At 40.0% G+C, this 23,338-nt stretch overlaps 1 protein-coding gene across 1 annotated transcript in view; it reads left to right on the top strand.

Moving 5' to 3' along the window:
• LOC142857023 (disintegrin and metalloproteinase domain-containing protein 32-like) overlaps positions 1–23,338 on the top strand; it is a 68,574-nt gene that overhangs the window by 35,842 nt on the left and 9,394 nt on the right. Inside the window, exons 12-17 of the mRNA XM_075984641.1 lie at positions 934–1,111; positions 14,102–14,206; positions 15,703–15,901; positions 18,469–18,577; positions 19,624–19,813; positions 21,310–21,393. Of these exons, the coding sequence (XP_075840756.1) occupies positions 934–1,111; positions 14,102–14,206; positions 15,703–15,901; positions 18,469–18,577; positions 19,624–19,813; positions 21,310–21,393 (865 nt within the window). The remainder of the gene's footprint in view (positions 1–933; positions 1,112–14,101; positions 14,207–15,702; positions 15,902–18,468; positions 18,578–19,623; positions 19,814–21,309; positions 21,394–23,338) is intronic.

Genomic DNA, 23,338 nt, shown 5'->3' with positions numbered 1-23,338 from the left:
ATATTATTAACCTCTCAGATTCTCACAGTGTGTCTGGAGGGCGAGTCCTATTATGATTATTCTCATTTTTACAGGAGAGAAATTGAGGTATGAAAGAATCACCCATGATCAGCAAGTTAGTTAGTTAGTGGTCAACTGGGCATTGTCCCTGTCACATTTCGTACAATGGCCACCTTCGGAACACAGCCATCCATTTCTCTCAGTCCGTTTCCACTGTGTGCAAGAGAAGGAACTGCCGATTTAAAAGTCTGACAATTTCACACAGGTTCAGCTCGAACAATTGCACAGTGTGTTTCATGAATCATTCATTCTGTGTTAGTCCCCAAAGAAGGCATGTAAATCCAGCAAATGTCATTTCCATTTTTTGTTTTGTTTATCAGTACTGGGGCTGAACTGGGACACTCTACTTCTGAGCTCTACATCTCCAGCCCAGTGTTAGTTTTTTATTTTGATACAGAGTCCCAATAAGTTTCCAAACAGGCCATGACTACTCAATCCCCCTGCCTCAACCTCTTGAGTATCTGAGATAATGGCTTCTGCCTGAGATTATGGCTTGAGTATCTAAGATTTTGGTGTTGTATTAAGAATTTAATTAATATTTTTGATAAGTCCCCAGAGTTCACAAAGCCTAAGTGATTGTACATAATATCAATGACCTAAGCCAAAGAGTCAAATTAGACATTTCCCTTGTTATTTCATTTGCATAATGATCCTGTAACAGTTAACTTATTAGACAGATAATATATCGGAATTAGTTGATATCAAGTTCAAGAGAACTTCAGTATTTATACTAGCTTCATCCTTATGCTCCAGTGATTCTCCCAAAAGAGTATTTGCTATCATCTATTAAATAATATCACAAAGCTAGCATAGGATATGGAGTTATGCTTTGCGATGTATTCTGCTAATGACAGTGTATGAATTCACTTTTAGGCAATCTGCAGGTGTGAAGGTGTTTAGCAACTGCAGTTTGAGTGACTTTGAGCGCTTTAAGTCTAATGTGGGTGCCAAATGTCTTCAGAATAAGCCGCAAATGCAACTTAATCCAAGACCAGTCTGTGGAGACCGCAGAGTGGAGGGTAATGAGATCTGTGACTGTGGTACCCCACAAGTGAGTATGCCATCTAGGGGGTTGTAGAGCAAGCCCATTGTTTTAGCTTTTCTTTGTCAGAAATATTATATTGCTAAATTACACCACACACCATGCACTGCTGCAAGCAAATTTCATAACTGTATGTTCAAGTTTAATCTGTCATCAGTCCAACACAAAATTTTAGGACATAGGTTTCCTGTGGGAACCTGTCATATACTGTAGACTGCACTTCAGGTAGTTTTGATCTTTTGCATGGCAGGAAAGTCCTGAAAATATAGTGAATGCAGACGGTCCCGGGAACAGTGCTTCTGGGTATTAGAGCATCTATAGTGATAACAGAAATCACCTTGAATATAACATAAACACAGTAGCACTGTTCATATACATGGGCATGAGTTACTGCTTTGCACAGCCGATCAACAAAAGAGTTTGCTACTAACTTGTAGATCAAGTCCTCTTCTTTTACTCTTAAATTACTCTTAAAATTTATCTTTTTTAAAATACATTTTGCTGGGGCCATGCTCGCCACAAAATAAAAGGACCAGTTACAAAGACGGGATGATGAGCTTGGCCGACATGAGCGACTATGGCGGCCGTCAGATAACAGATGCTGATCATCATTGCTGAGACTTCTCATGCCTCTCTTGTGTTCCCCCACTTGTGTTCATCTCCAGGCCATCCGAGACAAGTCCTGTTAGATCCCCTCATCTGAGCTGGTCGATGTGGAGTGTCTGTGCCTTCTTTCCCTCCTGTTCATCCCCTCCTTTCCTCCCACCCACTCTCCTTCCCTCTCTCCCCTCCTTCCCTGTCTCCATTTCCTCTCTCTCTCTCTCTCTCTGCCCCCCCCCATGTGTAGGATTTCTGCTCCTCTCCTTCCTCACTTCCTCCCTCCCTCCCTCTCTCCCTCCCTTCTCCCTCCCTTCCACCCTACCCCTCATTGTAGAGGTCTTCCATCTTCTTGGTTAGGTGTATTTTAGGATCTTTTATGTGGGAGTGTACGCATGATCTCTTTTTGAGGAGGTTTGTTGCTGATGTATAAAAAGGCTGCTGAGTTTTGTAAGTTTGATACTGTAGAGTCCTTTGTGTATACACCCAAGAGTGGGATAGCTGGATCTTATATCTTCTTTAAAGTTTTTCAGCTCCATGAAGTTCCATTTATTAACCATTGGTCACAATGCCTTTGCTATCAGTGTTCTGGTCAGAAAATCCTTTCTTGTGCCAGTGTGTTCAAATCTATTCCTCATTTTCTGTTCTAGCAGATTCAGGATGTCTAGTCTTATGTTAAGGTCATTGACCCATTTGGAGTTGAGTTTTGAGTAGAACAGATAGATATAAATCTGTGAATGACATGGACAATTCTTTTCAATGCAGCTCTCTAGTTTGACCAGCCCCATTTACTGAAGATGTTGTCTTTTCTACACTGTGTATTTTTTTTGTTTACTTCTTTGTCAAAACTTGAATATCTAGGTGTTTGGTCATGTATCTGGATCTTCAGTAGATTCCACTAATCAACATGTCTGTTTTTATCCTAATACCATGGTGTTTTTATCACTGTATGTAGGTAATACAACTTGAAATCTGGGATGGTTATACCTCCAAAAGTTCTTTTATTATTCAGGTTTATTTAGGTTTCCTATTATTTTCTTTTTTGTGCATATGAAGCATAATTAATAAAAACTCAGAGACACATATTGGGGTTCAACCTGAAGACCAGGAAAGCAAACCCAACCTCAGTTTGAAAATGGTAATTCTGCTTTCAGGAAACCTCAGAATGAGACTGAGAGCTGTCTCTTCCCATTTTATAATCCTCTCTAGTTCTGAGGTTAAGGGCATGAACCACTACTGCCTGGTTTCTATGGCAAGCTAGTATAGCTACGGGGTTTAAAGGTGTGTGTCATTGCTGCCTGGTCTGTAAAGCTGATCAGTTTTACTAAAAGGCTGGCTGTTTTATGTTTCTGGTCCTCAAGCAAGTTTTATTAATTAAAATACAAATGAAATGCCACAACATGTGTATTTATGTGTGTGTGTGTGTGCAAGTTTAAGATTTTTTTCAACTTCTGTGAAGAATTTTTGGGTATTGCATTAAATCTATAGACTGCTTTTGTAGGGTGGCAATCTAAACAACATTAATCCTGCAGATACACAAAGCAAGAGTTGTCTTTTATCTTCTCATCTCTTTTTCAATTTTTTTCTTCAGTGTCGTATCGTTTTTTATTATATAAGTCATTCATCTACTTGGTGAATTTTTTCCAAGATGCTTTTAGGTTAATGTGAAAGGCACAGTTTCCCTGATTTCTTTCTTTGTATGTGTGTCATTTGTATAGAAGGAAGCTACTGATTTTTGTGTGTTATTTTTTAATTTTATTTTTGATTGAAAAGAAAGTTATCTTCATGCAATATATTCTGATCACAGTTTCCCCTCTCTTCCCCTCTCTCATGTAGATCCTCCTCACCCTTCTAAATCAATGCCCCTTTTCTCTCTCTCTTAAGAAAACAGACAAATAAATAGACACTGTTAAAACAAAATGAACAGACAAGAAGACACTAAAAAGAGCACGAGAAACACACACACACACACACACACACACACACACACACACACACACACACACACACCTCAAATTTGGAAACCGTAATACATAAGCAAAACCCAGTAAAGTTAAAAAAAAAAGAAGAAGAAAAGGCCCAGAGAAAGCAAAAATGAGACAAAAAAACAAAACCTTTCCAAAAATACCTTTAAGTACAGGTACGGGTTCACGTCACCCAGTGTTTCTTTTTCTTTCTTTTTTTCTTTTTCTTTTTTCTTTTTGATTTTTTGAGACAGGGTTTCTCCGTAGCTTTTGGTTCCTGTCCTGGAACTAGCTCTTGTAGACCAGGCTGGCCTCGAACTCACAGAGATCCGCCTGCCTCTGCCTCCCGAGTGCTGGGATTAAAGGCGTGTACCACTGCTGCCCGGCTGGTTCTTAAATCCAGTCAGTGGCTATTTCCTCCCACAACACATATGTCCTGATTGCACCAGTGCGCCATGCAGGCAGGTCACTATTCAGGCAGGTCACTATTGTAGATGCAAGGGTTTGTAGCAGGGTTATTATAGTTTACGGTTCTCTGGTAGTTTGCAGAGTACCTTCCAGTACCATGAACACCAGTCAGTAGGAGGAAAGGTTCTAAAGGGGCATCAGTTCACCTTCTCTGTGTTCACTGAGCTATTTGGGTGTTGTCTTCAACAATAGGATATTATCATCAAGTTTGTGGAGAGCAATCAATAAAATACCCTTGTCAAAAGCCAAAGTTGTCTGGGGCCTTCCATGGGGTCCCTTTGGCCAACAGCTTGGATAAGATGTAACCGGTCCCTGGGACTGGAGGTTTCACGTGGTGGCAGCAGATGTCTTGTTAGGGCTTGGTCTCCTCCATTATTTGGTGATTCTGTTCAGATGTATTTCATATATGTCATATTGAAGAAACTTCTATTGTTGTAGGTTTCCACATGACCCCCTCAAACGGCCCTCAGTGTTAGTCCTCCTTCCCCATATTACCTCACTGTACACTTGTAACCCTTCTCCTATCTAATCCTTGTCTTAGTTAGGGTTTCTACTGCTGTGGAAGAGACACCACGACCACAGCAGCTCTTGCAAAGGAAAATGTTTAATTGGGGCTGGCTTAAGGTTTCAGAGGTTGAGTCCATTATCCTCCTTATGGGAAACATAGTGGCATGCAGGCATATATGGTGCTGGAGAGGGAGCTGAGAGTTCTATACCCTGATCCACAGGCAGCAGAAAGTGAACTGACTTGAGCTTCAGAGACCTCAAAGCCCACCCCCTAGTACCACACCTCCTCTAACAAAGCCACACCTACTCCAACAAGGCCACACCTCCTAATAGTACCACTCCCTCTGTGCCTATTGGGAACCCCTTTCTTTAAAATCACCACACACAATCCTCCTGTTCCAGTCTTCTCTCTCTAACTATATATTCTTTCCCCCTTTTCTTCAGAGATCATTCCCTCCCTGCACTGTTCCTTACTTCTGTGGTTATTCTGATACTAGCATGATGGAGGAAGGTCATTGGTTAAATAAAAAGAAACTGCTTGGTCCTCATTGGTTAGAAGATAGGTGGGAGGAGTAAACAGAACAGAATGCTAGGAGGAAGAGGAAGTGAGCTCAGACTCCACAGCTCTCCTCTTGGGAGCAGACGCCTCAGAGAGACGCCATGCCCCTCGCTCCCGGGAAGACACAAGCTATGAAGCTCTGACCCAGGATGGACATAGGCTAGAATCTTCCCAGTAAGCGCACCTAGGGGCGCTACACAGATGATTAGAAATGGGCTAAATTAATATGTGAGAATTAGCCTAGAAGAGGCTAGATAGAAATGGGCCAAGCAGAGATTAAATGACTACAGTTTGTGTGTTGTTATTTCGGGCATAAGCTAGCCGAGCAGGCGGCTGGGGTGTTGGGGACACAGCCCCGCCGCCCTTATTACTACACTAGCATGCTTATTGAATGCTTAGAAGACAATGTCTGCATATGGGAGAAGACATATATTTGTCATTTTGAGTCTAGGTTACCTCATTCAGGATGTTTTTTCTAGTTCCACCCACTTAGCTGCACTTTCCACTGTGTCAATGTGCCATATTTCTCTGATATATTTATTTGTTGATGGACAGAGAGGCTGTTTATATTTTCTAGCTATTAGGAATAGAGCAGCAATGAACATCCCTGAGCAAATGCTCCTTAGCGTGATGTAGAGTCCTTTATATATGTGCCCAAGAGTGAGAAAGCTGAATCTTTAAGTAAATACATTCCCTACTTCCCGAGGAACTGCAACACTTATGTCTGCAGCAGCTGTACAAATTTGCACTCCCACCAGCAATGGATGAGTGTGCCCCTTAGCCAAATCCTTGCTGGTAAGAGCTGTCATTTGTTTGGGTTTTGGCTGTTCTGACTGGAGTAAGATGAAATCTCAACGTAGTTTTGATTTTCTTTTCTCTGATGGCTAAGGGTGTTGAACATTTCTTTTAAGTGCTTCTCAGTCCTTCGTATTTCATCCTTTGAGAACCCTGTTTAGATCTATGCCCTATACTTAAATTGGGTTATGTGTTTTCTGAATGTTTAGTTTTTTCGAGTTCTTTATATGTTTTAGATGTAAGCTCTCTATTGGATGTGTTGTTGTTAATTTTTTTTTTCAGTTTCATGAGGGCCTAGTTATCAGTTGTTGTCCTTGGCACCCATCCTATCCGGGTCCTATTCAGAAAGCCTTCTTCTTTGCCAATGAGTTCAAGACTATTCCCTTTTCCCTCTTCTGTTAGATTCAGGGTATCTGGCCTTATGTTGAGGTCTTTGGTCTGTTGAGAGTTGAGTTTTGTGCAGATTTTCTGCTTGTGTTCTTGTACATACAGTCATCCAGTCTGACCATGTGTTGAAGATGTTGTCCGTTTCCCAGTTTTATCCCAAGTATCTCCAGGTTTTTTGTCATGAAGGGATATTGATTTTTGTCAAAGGCCTTTCTGTATCTAATGAGATGATCATGTGGTTTTTGTCTTTCAGTTTGTCTGTGTGGTGGATTAAGTTTATTGATTTATGTATGTTGAACAATTCCCGCATCTCTGGAATGAAGCCAACTTGATCATGGTAAATAATATTTTTGATGTGTTCTTGAATTCTGCTTATAAGTATTTTATTGGAAAATTTTGCATCTATGTTAATATGAGGTATTGGTATAAAATTTTCTTTTCTGTTGAGTCTGTGTGGCTAAGGTATGAGGGTAATAGTAGCTTCATAAAAATTAGGAGATGTTCCTTCAGTTTCTATTTTGTAGGATACTTTGAGGAGTATTGGCATTAGCTCTTCTTTGAAGGTCTGATATAATTCTGTGCTGAATCCATCTGGTCTAGTAATTTTTTGGTTAGGAGATTTTAAATTACTGATTCTATTTTACTAGGGGTTTGTGGTTTGCCTACATTGCTTATTTCATCTTGATCTGACCTTGGTAGATTGTATAAATCAAAGAATGCATTAATTTCTTTTAGGTTTTCTGGTTTGATGAAATATGTATCTTTAAAGTGTATCTTCCTTTTGATACTCTGAATTTCCTTGGCATCTATTGTAATGTTTCCATTTTCATCTTCAATTTTATTAATTTGGTGTTGGAGGAGGCTGCTTGTTTGTTTCCTGGAAATAATCACCCAGAAACTATATTATTTAAATCACTGTTTGACCCATTAGCTCTAGGTTCTATTTGCTAACTTTTACATCTTAATTTAACCCATCTCCATTAATCTGTTCATCGCCACAAGGTCGTGGACTACCAGCAAAGTTTCAGCACATCTGTCTCCAGTGGGGATGCCATGGCTTCTCCTTGACTCCACCTCCTTTCTCCCAGCATTCCGTTTAGTTTTCTCCGTCTAGCTCTGTTTCCCTATATCTCCGCTATAGGCCCAAAGCAATTCCTTTATTAACCAATGATATTCACAGCATGCAAAGGGGACTCCCACATCACCTCCTCTTTCTGTTTTTTTTAAAGGTATATTTATTTATTATGTATACAACTTTCTGCCTCCATGTATACCCAAACGCCAGAGAAGGGCGCCAGATCTCATTATAGATGGTTTGGAGCCACCATGTGGTTGCTGGGAATTGAACTCAGGACCTCTGGAAGAGCAGACGGTGCTCTTAACCACTGAGCCATCTCTCCAGCCCCCCTTTCTGTTTAAATAAAAAGGAAGGTTTCAACTTTAACATAGTAAAATGACATAAAACAGTTATCAAGCAAGAATTACAGTTACAGTATTTATATCTATCTTATATTTTTATCATAACTAAGGAAAACTGTATTATTACTATCCATTCTTCAACTCCAGCAAGACTCCTATTACCTAAGAAAACAGGAAGCGTATTGAAAGCTACTTCCAGAACTCTAGAATTGACAGAGACACCTTGCTGCCTGGACAGTTACCCAAAGTTCTTCTGTACTGTTGGGCCATACAGTCTTTAGCCCACAGGCCCATAGTATCCAGCAGACTTTTCCACGAAGCAGGAAATGTCAAAGATAGTTCCACCTATATTGGCAGCTTATCTATCACATTTTTCTGTGTCCTTTAGAATGTTTGGTAGACTCTTTCATGAAGCAGGAACCTTTAAGCAATTTTATCAATCATTTCTCTTTGGGTCCTGCATGTCCAGTTCATCAAACAGTCCAGGCAAGAGTAGTTTCTTGCCCAAATGACTAATCAACTCCTTAAGAAGCCTCTTCAATGCCCATCTTTCTCTTGAAGTAGATTGAAACTGCCAGGAGCAGATGTGTCTCATTGTCATGAAAAGTCCTAAATTTTTAAACATTTTAAATGCCATATTCTATAGTCTTTGAAAGGTTTGAAGAATCCCTATCCATCTGAAATACATCTCTGTACATCTAGAAAATCTAACTAACATGACTACAAGCTTGATTATTATAGATGATTATCTACTAGCCTATATTTTTAAATTATACATTGTATTTTTAAATGAGCTACACAAACACAATACCTTAATCAAGAGCAGAAACATATGCACAGTATAACAAAATTGTCCTTAAATTTGTATCAATAAACCAATATTCACATCAATACAAATCTCTATAGAATATCCCCCTTTAAATGTAAATAAACATTTATAAACAATATTTGGGAATATGGGCATAGTTTTCTTCAAAGTGCTTCCTGTTGTTTATTGGGCAAAGTAATTTTTTGAGGGGTGTTCAAGGCAACCTTTCAGGGAGCCTTGGCCTATCAAACCACATTAGTCTAGAAGTATTCCACAGATTCTCATCTTCTGTGGAAACAAAAGCAGAACCTCTTTTCCAAAGAAACATATACTTAGACCCACATTTTGAATTCAATACCTTTAAAATATGCATTTTGGTTTAGCTTAGAAATCCCCAAAATCAAATGTCTCTCTGCAGTCAAGAAATTCAAAGAAAACACAATAATATTCATAATCCAGACTCTCTGTGTATAGTTCATCTTTATGTGGCTTGTTATTTTTTTATTCCCTTTAATCTATGATTGTTTATATTCTGTCTCTTTAAAGACTTTGTTTTAATTTTTTAATGATTTACTTCTTTTTCAACTCTCTATACTCTGTTTCTTCTCTCTCCCAAGCCAATGTATGTTTATCCAACACTGTGACCAATTTAGAGGTCTTTTCCATCTGAATTTGTCTTTATTGTGTATTTATAATTATTTTCTGACCAGGACTGATTCTTAAAATGTTAAGCACTTCTTATAAATTTAAGTGGCGCCATTGTTAGGAGAAACTCAGCACTGCCTGCTTGCTCTGCACAGTCCACCATGGTGGAAGTCCATTCCCTGCCTCTGCAAGTCTTGCACATTGCCCAGTCTGCTATCACTGAATCAGGAAGACCTCTCTTAAAGGAGCCATGCCTCTGCTTGCTTCTAGCAAACAGAGCCCACCCAAGAAAATGCCGATACCAAACCATGCTTAACTCTGTTCTTTTGTTTAGGATTCCTTTTTAAGCTTTCTCAGGTTTTACGTGGATTTAGTTGGCCATTTCTTTGTTTCCTGGCTGCCCAGAAACTGAAATATCCACACAGAACTGTATTAATTAAATCACTGCTTGGCCTATTAGCTCTAGCTTCTTCTTGTCTAACTCTTACATATTAATTTAATCCATTTCTATTAATCTGTGTATTGACACATGGCTGTGGCTTACTGGTTAAAGTTCCAACATCTGTCTCCAGCGGGTCTACATGGCTTCTCCCTGACTCTGCCTCTTATCTCCCAGCATTTGGTTTAGTTTCCCCCGCCTACCTCTGTTCCCCTATAGCTCTGCTATAAGCCCAAAGGAGTTCCTTTATTAACCAATGATATTCACAGCATACAAAGGGGAATTCTACATCAATTTGGATCATCTCTCTCCATGTTTTTGTTAATTTATTTAAAGGTTTGTCCATTTTGTTGATTTCCACAAAGAACCAACATTTGGTTTCCTTATTCTTTATGTTGGTTTTTGATTTCTATTTCACTGATTCAACCTGAGTTTATTTCTTCCTATCTACTCTTATTCTTGCTTTTTCTAGAACTTCCAATTATATTGTCATTATTTATATGAGTTCTCTTCAGTTATTTTTGGTGTAGGCAGTTATCACTATTAACTTACCTCTTAGTACGGCCTTCATTATATCCCAAGGTTGGGGAATGTTGCATTTTCATTTTATTTTATTTTCCTTCTTGGTATCTGTCTTGATGTAATTTCATTCAGTAGTGAGTTTTTTCAACCTCTATGAATTTGTATATTTTTTGCTATTTTACTTGTTCTTGATACACAACTTTAATTCTCGGCTGTTAGATAAGATACGGGCCGTTATTTAATTCTATCTCGTTTGTTTTGTTTTTCTTTTTTTTTTTGAATTTAAACCAGTATATTATTTTACACATCATTGCATCCTTTATAGTTTACTAATTTTCCATAAATTTATAGTGGGTATGTGAACTGGGCCAGTGTTGGGCAGCAGTTATTCCTTGTTGGAGGGAAGCTTGTTAAGACGAAGGATGTTTTAAGGGGAAGGTGAAACACCCCATCCTGCAGGGCAGCTGCTTAAGACATTGGATATTCCATGTGGAGGAGGGGAGGTGGAACATTCCATCCCGCAGGGAAGCCTATTAAGTCCATAGGCATAACATACATAACTCAGAGGCTTTAGAAATCCCTGAAACTGACCAGATTCCTTTAGCCCTACCCCCACGCCAGGCATATATAAACAGTAAGAATTATTGAGAAATACTCCCAGATTATTCGAGCTACCTAGAAGAAACTCAAGCTGCGAAAGAGGCTCAAACCAACTGAATTACTTAGAAAAGTTACTCTCCAGCTTGTTCAGATGCCTCAGGTTGCAGTGTGCTTCCTGCTTCTAGCTCTTATGAGCTGTCACCCAAGCTAGGGTCACCCAGCTATCTCTGTGTTATCTCTGTTGTTTCTGTAAGTAACCCTTCACCTATACTCAGATAACCCAATAAAACGTATTGGTTCACTAAACTAGACAGTAGCAGTATCTTTACTTTGGTCTGTTCGTTCCCTCTCTGGGGCGAGTAGATATTTCTTCATGTTGTCCCAGGAGTTGAGTTGAGTTGCACAACAGCCGGGCACTGGGTTACAGTTTAAAATGCAAAGTTAACAGAGCAGCAGTCTTCTACATGGGTACAAGGATCAAACTTGGGTCTTTGTTCTTGTTTTGTTTTTCAAGACAGGGCTTCTCTGTGTAACAGTCCTGGCTGTCCTGGAACTAGCTCTTGTAGACCAAACTGGCCTTGAACTCACAGAGATCTACCTTTCTCTGCCTTCCAAATGCTGGCATTAAAGGTGTGCACCACCACTGCCTGGTGTTATATTTTCTGACTTAATATGTAGTCAGTTTTGGAGAATGTTCCATGGGCTGCTGAGAAGCAAGTACATTCTATTAGTGTTTACATAGATTTGTATTCTTGTTGTTAGGTCCCTTTGATTCGGCCATCATTTAATTCCAGTCTCTCTCTCTCTCTCTCTCTCTCTCTCTCTCTCTCTCTCTCTCTCTCTCTCTCTCTCTCTCTCTCTCTCTCTCTCTCTGGTTTTTTGAGACAATGTTTCTCTGTAACTTTGGAGCCTGTCCTGGAACTAGCTTTTGTAGATCAGGCTAGCCTCAAACTCACAGATCTGCCTGCTTCTGCCTCCCTAGTGCTGGCATTAAAGGCATTTGCCACCACCCACTGATTTCAGGATTTCTCTCTTAATTTGTTGTCTCAATGATCTTTCTCTTGGTGGGACAGGGATACTGATGACTCCTGCTTTCAATATTCAACATGTGATCTTAGCTGATAGTGGTGTTGACGCTCTGCTGTTTGGACAATAAATGATTAGAATTGCAATATCTTCTTGGGATCTTTCCTTTAACAAGCATATAGTGTCCTTTCCTAACTCTTCTGATTAATTTTGGCTTGAAGTCTATTCTGTCAGATATTAAAATAGCTATGAATGTTTGTCCCTTGTTTCCATTTACATGGAGAATTTTTCCATACCTCTGGCACCTATTTCTAAAGCTAGGATGACTTTCTTATAGACAAGAGATAGATGGGTTTTGTTTCTTAATCCATTTCTGTGACTTTTTGGTTAGAGATTTGAAGCCATTAATATTGACAGCGAATATTGAAATGGGTTTATAGATTGCAGTATTTATTTTTTGAAGATTTGTGTTCTTAGTTGTGCTTTGTATATCATTAAATTATAGCTTTGTTTTCTTACTAGAGTCTCTTGGGTGTTTCTTTATTCATCTCTTCATGTATGATGCTCAGTGCTCTGTTCTTTGTGATGAATTTTAAAGCTCTTTTGTATTGTTAAAGTTCTTTTTCCTCCTTTAACTATTGCAGATAGTTTTTCTGGGTACAGTAGTCTAGGTTGTCAGTCATGGTCTTTTAGAACTTGGAATGCATTGCTCCAGACTCTTCTGGCTTTCAGTTTTTATTGAGAAATATTCGGATAGGTTTTTCTTTATATGTGACTTTGGTTTTTTTCTCTTGAAATTTTTAGTAGTTTTTCTTTGTTCTATATATTTAGTGTTTAGTTATGCTATGCTGTGGGGTGTTTTTTTTCTGGTCTTGTCTAGTTGGGGTTCTGTGTGCTTCATATGTGTGTGTGTGTGTGTGTGTGTCCTTCCTTAGTTTGGGGAATTTTTCTTCTGTGATCTTGTACATGATCTCATCCTTGCCTCTGGCCATTCTTCTCCATTACCCAAGCCTATAATTTGAAGGTTTCGTCTTTACATAGGGTCTGAGAGTTACTTCATGTTCTTTTCCTGTGTTTGTTTAATCTTTTCACACTCTCTTTTTTGTCTAGATCCTTTACTTTGAGTCCTGATACTCTGTCTTCTGCTTGATTTGTTCTACACGAAAGACTGTTCCTGAATTTTCCAAGTGGTATATCAAGTTTTTCAATTCTTCTTCATTTCAATAAAGAGATATTTATATTGAATTCAATGTTCAAATTCAGAGTTACCTTAATGTCATTCAGCTATGTGTTTGTACATTGGTGGGCACTTTCAAGGGTTTCTTGATATTGGAGTTCAGTGAAGTGATTGCTCATGCCTAGCTTTCATCCTTGCATTATTTTATAAAGTAGACGATTGTCCTTTTCATTTCTGTGTTCCGTGGTTCATCTTGGTGGTTCTAATAGATACCATGTCAAAGGACTACTGGGTATGATATAAGCTGCCTTGGCTGTTTGACTTGGGCATGTGAGCTTTTTTGTTTGGTTGCTTTTCTGATGTGATAGTCAAACTTTCCTTAGACTGGCCCAGTACAGGAGCTGCATGACCTGAGCGAGCCCAGATAAACCCGGTGGACAAGCTGTTCAACTGGACCAGGTTCTGAAACCACAGGTCCAGAAATTGACCTGTGAGAGCTGGATGAGCATGAGAGAGGGAAGAAGTATCTGAACAAAGGTGGCATTTGGACAAAGCAGGCTAAAAGGCCACCTAACTGGACCTAGGCCTGTGGGTGTGGAAATGGCCATGTGGAAGGGGGAAATAGAGAAGACAGAGGTGGAATGGGAAAGGAAAGAAGCCTGGCAAAGGGGAGGTCACATACAAAGAGGGTTTGCATCCTGTGGGTCCAGAACTAGCTTGCAGAGTTGCAGATGGCAGTGGGTTGGGGGAACAATCTTGTCTATTTAAGTCATCAAGATTATCATGGTCTTCTCGGAAAAATACCTACCAAACTGTACAGTCATTTATTTGGTTTTCGTCTATAGTGATTCATGGTTCTTCTTTCTCTGTTGTATCCAACTGTTGGAAAAAGGTATCTCGTGTATTTTTCTATGGCTTCTAATTGGATTGGGAGGAAAAGTAGGCTATCAGTTACTCTATTAAGACCCCATTAATCATGATGATTACCCATGGGTGCTAATATCAGTACATGCCACTATTGTTAATGTCTTCCTAGACTACATAGCTCTATCAAGTTTTGCCACTGACACATGTCTTCCTTTGCAGCAATGTGGGCCCGACAGCTGTTGTGAACCTACAACTTGTGTTCTGAAACCAGGAAGCAAATGCGACAGCATGTCTCCCTCACAAACCTGCTGCCAATCTTGTCAAGTAAGATTTAAGTTTAGTGACGTTGTGTAAGCACCTATGAATTATACAGGGGATGTGTTGACTTATGACTACAGTTTTATGTGAAAGCAAATTACCTTTTAAGTGAAGAAAACGATAATGAATTAAGGATTCAGTTTCTTATTTTGTGACATTTTCTTCATTGTTGCAGTCTTTGCCCAATATCGTATTTCTATTGACTTGGCGCTGCCCCCGACCCTTTTTTCTGTGTGTGGCAGAGTTTCTCTGTTTGACCCATGCTGTGCCTGAGCTCACTCTGTAACCCTGGATGTCCTTGAATTTATAATCCCCCTGCCTCAGTATCCCAAAAACTTGGAATTGCAAGACTGTACCACCAGGTCCAGCTAACCATTTTCCTTTTCGTTTTAACTTATAACAGAATTGATAAGTCTTCCACAATTGCAAACTATGGTGTAAACATTTCTATTTTCTTTTGAAATTGACTTAATTAAAATATTTTCACTCTACATGCCTATTTTCCAAAGCTAACAGTTGTTTTTGCTTCCTTGAATGAAAGGCCAATGGCGTGTGTGCCTGTGTGTGCATGTGCACATGCATGTGCCAGTGGCCTGTATGGGTGTTGTGGGAGCTGCGGGTTGCATTCCTGCCATCCCAGCTCCTGGTTGCCTGGCTAGCTTATGCCCCAAAATAACAACACACAAATTGTATTCTTTTAAACACTGCTTGACCCATTATATCTAGCCTCTTCTCAGCTAACTCTCGCACCTGGACTAGCCCATTTCTAATAATGTGTGTAGCACTGCAAGGTGCGCTTACCGGGAAGATTCTAGCCTACGTCCATCCTGGGTCAGAGCTTCATCATGACTGCCCGGGAGAGGGGAGAGCTATCGAGTCTGAGCTCACTTCCTCTTCCTCCCAGCGTTCTGTTCTGTTTACTCCACCCACCTATGTTTTAACCTATGAGGGCCAAGTAGTTTCTTTATTTTTTAACCAATGACTTTCCTCCATCATATGGGTAACATGGCCCATATGGGAGCCAGGTGTTGACACCGGGATGGCTTTCCTCTATTCCTTCTCTACTTTGTTTCTTTGATCTATGTTTCTTTCTCAGCTGGAAGCCTATTGCTTCAGTTACCCTGACTGGTGCATGAACCTTGGAATCTGCTTGTCTGGCCCTCCCACCCCCACCCCTGCACTAGTCCTGGGCTTGCTGATGCACACCGCCACACCCAGCTTTTATGTGTGCTCTGGGAATACACACTCAGTTCCTCATGTTCTGCAGCAAACCCATTGAGTCAGTCCCTGATCCCATAGCATAATTTTTCTTATACCAATCCTTATATTTCTATGCCCTATCTCTTGCTTTCATATAAGCATTCAGCTTATTTTTAAGTGAATAGCACAGCAACGTACACTAAGAGATTGAAAAACACTAAGGAATCAAAGGAACACACGATCAATATTGTTTCAAAATACTTGGGAACACAGTATTGTTATTTATAATTTTTTCCCGTCAGTTTTTACCACAAAACCATGTATGCAGGCCCCCAAAGCATCCGAAATGTGATATTCCTGAAGTCTGCAATGGGAGCTCAGGACTCTGTCCAGCTGATGTAACCATACGCAATGGGCACACCTGCCGGGATGGCGGGTCTATCTGTTACAGCGGAGACTGTCCAGACCTGAATAAACGCTGCGAGGAGATGTATGGAAAAGGTAAAATTTTTGTTACATCTAAGTCAGTGACTCACGCTTTCTTTTCACATTGCTCGAACAATAGAAACCACCATGTAGATTTCAATTTTTATTTAATATTTACATTGTTTTAAAAGTATTTTTTTATTGAAGTGTCAAATACAAAATGGCTTTGGGTATAGGACTTGATAGTTGATATCTGCACATATACTTAGGTATTTGTCATGGTCAAGCTAATTAAAATAAATACATATAAAACTTCCCTTAGGTACTGCTTTCTCTTTTAGCTTTAAATAAAATCTTTTTTTTCTTTTTTTCTTTTTTATTTATTTTTTATTAAAGATTTCTGTCTCTTCCCCACAACTGCCTCCCATATCCCTCCCCCAATCAACTCCCCCTTTCTCATCAGCCCAAAGAGCAGACCGGGTTCCCTGCCCTGTGGGGAGTCCAAGGACCTCCCACCTCCTTCCAGGTCTAGTAAGGTGAACATCCAAACAGCCTAGGCTCCCACAAAGCCAGTACGTGCAGTAAATAAAATCTTAAGATCTAAGCTCTCAGCAAATTTCAAATATATAAGAGAGTATTGTTTCCTATTTTCATGAGGTTGTCTTTTAGCTCCTTTAAGCTGAACCACTTTACATAAATCAGACTTTGAGCCTCTTGACTGTTATCTCTTTTCCTTTTCCCCAGGTCCCATACTGTGTTTCTGTGAATTTGACAATTTTAGATATCACGTATAAGTGAGATAACATAGTTTTCACCTCTGTACCTGACTCATTTCACTTAGCACAATGTCTTGGAGAGATTCATTCTTGTGACAAAAAGCATGAAATCTATGTCTAAATAGCACTTGATATTTAAATATCCTATCTATCATCTACCTATCTGTCTGTCTATTTATCTAGCCATCTATCTACCTACCTACTATCTATTTGTCTGTCTGTCTATGTATTATCCATCTCTCTCTCTCTCTCTCTCTCTCTCTCTCTCTCTCTCTCTCTCTCTCTCTCTCTCTCATCTATCTACTTATCAATCATCTATCTATCCATATATCTATCTCTTACAGATTATTTTTTAAATTATGCTTAATGTGTTCATTATTTTTAATTTAAAGGTCAATGCACTTTTAGCTTGTTTCAAAATGTTGGCAGTTGTGAAGCCTGTAATCCCGAGCCTGGAACTGTGCATATCTCCTTGAGAAAATGCTTTCATTCCCCCTTAAATACAGCAAGGTGGAATTCTGAATCATGAGATAACTCTGTATTGAGTCCTTTTTAAAAAAATATTAATTTTTAAAAACAATCTTTTCTCATTTTACACACAAATCTCAGTTCTCACTCCCCCCCTTTCTCCTACTCCTCCCTCTCTGCCTTCCCTCCCACCCCACCTCCCATCCACTCCTCAGAGAGGGTCAGACTTCCCAGTTCTTAAAGAAGTTCCTTCCCAACTGTTTTCAATAGTTTCTATAACCAGCTTATACTTATGACACCAATGGCTGAGTGCCCCATCCCCGTCACCAATGGCTGAGCACTTCCACCCACCATGCTCACCAATGCTGGTTAGTTTTTGTCTTTTTTGACACTCACTTGAACATCTGTGAGATAATATTTCACTCTGGTTACTCTTTGCTATTTGCTTGATGATTAGTGATGTTGAACAATATTAAAAATACTTGTGACTTCCATTGGTTTGCTCTGTGGAAGCTGGTGGGACCTCTTGCCAGTTTGGCCACCAACAGCCATCGTTTCCAAACCTTTCCGAAAAAGGAAATGCCATAGTGTTTCCACATTGCCAAGAAGTAGCTCCTGTCACACAGCTTCTAGAATGGAGGAGTAGCCACTTCCAGACCCCATGGAACCCCGCCCTGGTCCTGGTCTACGCTATGGGTAACAGCTGTGTAGCCATTGCACACATACGCCACCCATGGTGGGCTCGGTCTTCCCACATCAAACCTCACACAGACAGGCCAGCCCTAGTCAAACCTCACACAGACAGGCCAGCCCTAGTCAAACCTCACACAGACAGGCCAGCCCGATCTAGACACTCCTTCACTGAGACACCGGTCCCATGCTATTCTATATCGTCACGCTGACATTAAAACCAACCAGCTTATGGCCTACATTTCAGAACCTAAGCATCTCAGATTCCTGGCACTTCCCATTAACACCCCTAAGTTATGAATCTGTTAGTGGATGAACTCCCTGATTAGAGCAGATACTCACGATGCAGTTTTACCCTTCCCTGATTTCATGCAGTGCGCAGGACGGACCCGTCAGCAGTAAGCCATTTGGGAAGACTTGCCTCCTACTGAGCAATGGTGCCTTCTGCTGCTCTGTTGCTGTCTGTGACAAGACCCACCCTGTATGCACATCTCTAACTCTTCCTTCTCTTGTATCCTCTCTGGGAATGAATACAGTTATAGTCACGGACACAACCTTTCTCATAGAACTTTCTCTGTTCTTATGACTTATTAAGAAACCGTTTGAGTTAGGTAATAATGGAGACAGAGGTAAAGGAAATACAGTGTACGAGGACATGGAGGGATATAAACATATATTTTAATCTAAATATATTTCAAATTTTGATAGGTTCACGGAACGCTCCATTTGCCTGCTATGAAGAGATCCAGGGTCAAACTGATAGGTTTGGCAACTGTGGTAAAGACCGGCAAAACAGATACGTCTTCTGTGGATGGAGGTATGCCACACAGGACAACAGTACTCTCTGTGTTATATGCTTTTTTTTTAATTTAGCTTTTGTCCTTAGTATATACCACAAATTCCAGTTGTTTCATGTGCCCTATGGGCATGGCAGTGAATATGAAGCCCGAATGAAGGTCCCGGCCTGGACATTGTTCTGCTATGAGATAACATACAAAGCATTTATTTGTAGGTGATCATTTGGTCCCTAACTCCAAATTTAAAACTGATGTTCACAGTGCCCACAGAGTCTTTCCTTCCAAAGTTACTGCCTTTTGCTTCTAAAAATATTTATTAACATCCTGCTATGAACTAAACACTGGGTTAAATAATAGTTGGCACACACACACACATAAACACACACACACACTGACACACACATACATACACAGATACACAGACATATGTATGCACACACATACACAAACACACATATGCACACACACAGACACACATACACACAGACCAGACACACACACACACACACACACACACACACACACACACACACATGCTCAAACCATTGGTAGTTTATCAAATGCACCATGGCCTTTGAAACTTCCTTGAATTGTTTATGCTTCCTGATTAAAACTGACTTATAAGCTTTGGGTCTGTAATGTCGGCAGAACTTTCTGGAACTGTTAAGCTAGAATACCACCTTGTTTTAAATTTCTATAAGGACTTATTTTATTTATGGAATTATGGTGGGATTTTTTATCATGTTTAATATTAATTACAAAGGTCCTTGAGGATACATGTAACAAATTTATTCATTTGCGATTATTTTTTCATCATTGCAATTATTCATCGCTGCCTCTAATTGATTACTTCACAGTAACTATATAATCTACAGAATAAACAAGAGACTGAGTAATAATGAATATTTTATATCAGTGTGTTTCAGCTTTCTACCTTAAATATTTATATAAACATATCATATCTTCTCTGTGTTGGCATAAATGCTGAGTCACAGTTTTTAATCAAATAATGACAAAGTATTTCTAATAACCACCTAACGCATACTAATCATTTTTATGTTCTCAGGAATCTCATTTGTGGGAGATTAATTTGTACTTACCCCAGCCGAACCCCATACATCCCGCCTAGTAACAGCACCGCTTCTGTGATCTATGCTTTTGTTCGGGACCAAGTATGTATTGCTGTGGACTTTGGATCGAGTGTCCAAGAAGATCCTCTCAAGGTCTTTAATGGTACTTTGTGTGACCAGGATAGGGTGAGTCACTTGTAAGCAGTTTCTTAAAAATCTTGTTTTATTTGGGCTGGGTGGTGGTGGCACACGCCTTTAATCCCAGCACTCGGGAGGCAGAGGTAGGTGGATCTCTGTGAGTTCGAGGCCAGCCTGATCTACAAGAGCTAGTTCCAGGACAGGCTCCAAAGCTACAGAGAAACCCTGTCTCAAAAAACAAAACAAAACAAAACAAAACTAAACAAAACAACAAAATCTTGTTTCATCTATTATTTTGGTCAGCATTTTCATATTAAAGTATCCAACCTTGACTTGCACTGTCTAACCCTAAATATTTGGAGGGAGAAATGAGTACCTTTTACTGATGTTTAGCTGGTGATAGAAAAATAGAAACGTTGCATTTCTTTATCACTTCAGCATAACGAGGGAGGGCTTGAGTGTGGAGAAAAGAACTCTCTGGAATAGACTGTGCTCGAGTACTTCACATCTGAGAGGAAATCCACTTAGCTTTCGAGGCTCAGTGGATTAGGCCACCCTTGAAGTCAGGATACCTAGACATTTTACCAGCCACCTGAATAATGTGTGATGTTTCTAGAATAAGTAATTTTGGAGATAACAGCATTTCTTCTAGAGGGCTTTTGTGGAGACTAAAGTCGATTACATAAAACGGATATAACAATGCTTAGCAATAGTTTGAGCTAAGTGTAATCTGACTGATTATTATAATTTTACTTTGCATCCAACTCAAACCTCTAGAAAACACAAAGGGAATGAATTTTCCTCAGAATCTCATTTAATTTCTGACCGTATCTGCGTTTGTGCGGAAACACGTCATATCATGTTTTATTAAAGCTACCTACTTCCCAGACCACATGAGAGCTGTTTCAAATGCCAGCCCTTATGTTTTCGGTGTAGATTCATAGGAAAATTTCAGTTTCTCTGTTTCTTCCCGTGTCCTAACTCTCTACTTCTCATATCACAGCGGTGCGTGTGTTACGATCATTATCGCCCCGTCCTTAGAGCACTTGGGTGTACCCGAATAATCTCCAAACCCTCAGTGATTAACACATGTAGTCCTAAATATCACACTGTTCAAAAATCAAAGCTCAATAGAATTAAAAAAAAATATCTTATGGGCGGTGGTTGTGTACACCTTTTATCCCAGCACTCGTGAGGCAGAGGTTGGCGGATCTCTGTGGGTTTGAGGCCAGCCTGGTCTACAAGAGCTAGTTCCAGGACAGCAAGAGCTGTTATACAGGGAACCCTATTACAGAGACTATATATATATATGTGTGTGTGTGTGTGTATGTATATATATATATATATATATATATACACACACATATATTACTACTTTTTTAAACTAGTAAGAGTAGACATCAACATTTGAGGAATGCTGCAAAAAAATGACTAGCCTTAAATTTATAGCAGTGAATGGTTATGGTTTTGATATGAAATTTCTAATTACAGTGTTAAGATGGTCGGAGCCCTCTGACTTGGAGACTTCTTTCTGCTCTCTTTAGATTTGTTTAAATGGCGAATGTGTAGAAACAAGGTTCCTTAAGGCCGAGTCACAGATTTGTGCAAGCAAGTGCAATGGAAACGGAGTAAGTAGCCCCCGGTTCCTTGGGTATCCACAGCATCAGGAATGTACTGGTCTCATTTGGGGTTCACAAGGCACCAAGGCCTGTTGACCCCTGGGAACTGAAGTGCACACTCAAACTCAGCAGCTAAAATTAATGTTAGAAAATGTTTTTGGTTAAGTCCAATTGATAATGACTTTAATAAATCCTGTTACAACGGGGCACTTTTCCAAAGGAATTAAGAACCTAAGTAGTTATAGGTGGTGGCGCATGCCTTTAATCCTAGCACTTGGGAGGCAGAGGCAGGCGGATCACTGGGAGTTGGAGGCCAGCCTGATTTACAAGAGCTAGTTCCAGGACAGCTAGGGCTGTGTTACACAGAGAAACCCTGTTTCAACGCACCCCCCACAAAAAAAGAAAAGATAAAGGAACCAAAGCAGTCTGTTCACCACAAGGAGATAACTCTCCTGTTTGCGAGTCTGTGGGTTCATAAAAATGTCAGCTTCATCTCTTTCTTGAAAATACATCTTTGTATTTACAGTATAGTACATCTCTATGCTTACAGAAATCTGAGTGGCAAGTACAAGCCCCTCCCCCTCACGACAGTGTGAGGCAGCACGGTGTTATATCCATTATAACTGGTGACAGACTTCAGCCGGTTATTGTCACCCAAAGTCTGGTGTTTAACAATGCGATCTTAGAATCACTCGGTGGGCATTGGCTATCTCTGCACCGGGCAGTGTCCTCCGTACTTGGCTTATCTACCCTTCTTTCCCTCTCCCCACCAGCAGCCCCTGATGATTGTACTGACTTCACAGTGTTTCTGAATATAGACTTCTCCAAAGAAGCAGTACAAGTAGCCAACAGATGTCTGGAAAACCACATACTCGCTACCGTTAGCTATCGAGGACATGCAAATCTAGACAACAATGTGCAATCTCACCTCAATCAGAATAACTGTCCTTAGGAAGGCAAACAGTAACCAATGTTGTCACCAATGCTAAGAAAAGGGAACCTGGGATGGTTCCTCTTCGATCACCAAGAGACACCACCAGCGGTCTACTGGTGAAGGTGTCAGAAGGAAGTTTTGACTAAGGCAGGCAGACCTGCCCTGAGTGTGGGTGGCACTGTGCCATAGGCTGTGGTCTCGCACTGGCTACATGTGAGAAAGCAGCTGGACCTTATCACGCAGCTCTTGCTGCAATGGGCACATCTCTCAGAGCCTGGCTCAGAAAGTTTCCTACAGTGACACCCATTTTGTACAAATGATGCCATTTTATTCTTCTTTATGACTAAGTGAGATTCCTCGTCAGTGTATTTCTTTATTCGTCCAGTGGTTGGTTTTTCTGTTTGAACTAGTCTGTTGATGGCTCCTTCCACTGCAATTTTTATTTGATCTTTTTTTTTCTTTCATTGTCAAGATTTTCAATTGGCTCTCTGCCCCAAATCTCAATTTCTTTGCATTTAGAAAAATTATTATCATGGAAATTTCTCATTTTTTAAATCAAGATTTTTTTCTCTCTCTCTCTTTCTTTTTTTTTAAATTTTTAATTTTTTCTTTTGTTTATTTGTTTGTTTGTTTTTGGCTTGGTTTGGTTTGATCTTTTGGTTTTTTTTAAATATTTATTTATTATGTATACAATATTCTGTCTGTGTGTATGCCTGCAGGCCAGAAGAGGGCACCAGACCTCATTACAGATGGTTGTGAGCCACCATGTGGTTGCTGGGAATTGAACTCAGGACCTTTGGAAGAGCAGGCAATGCTCTTACCCTCTGAGCCATCTCTCCAGCCCCCTCTTTCTTTCTTTCTTTCTTTCTTTCTTTCTTTCTTTCTTTCTTTCTTTCTTTCTTTCTTTCTTTCTTTTCTTTTTTTCAAGAAAGGGTTTCATGGTAGCTCTGGAGCCTGTCCTGACACTTGGTCTGTAGACCAGGCTGGCCTCGAACTCACAGAGACTCGCCTACCTCTGCC

The sequence above is a fragment of the Microtus pennsylvanicus genome, chromosome 9, assembly GCF_037038515.1.
Source record: "Microtus pennsylvanicus isolate mMicPen1 chromosome 9, mMicPen1.hap1, whole genome shotgun sequence".
Classification (NCBI taxonomy): domain Eukaryota; kingdom Metazoa; phylum Chordata; class Mammalia; order Rodentia; family Cricetidae; genus Microtus; species Microtus pennsylvanicus.
Note: the sequence above shows the minus strand (reverse complement) of the source record. Positions and strands in the feature narration are given on the sequence as shown.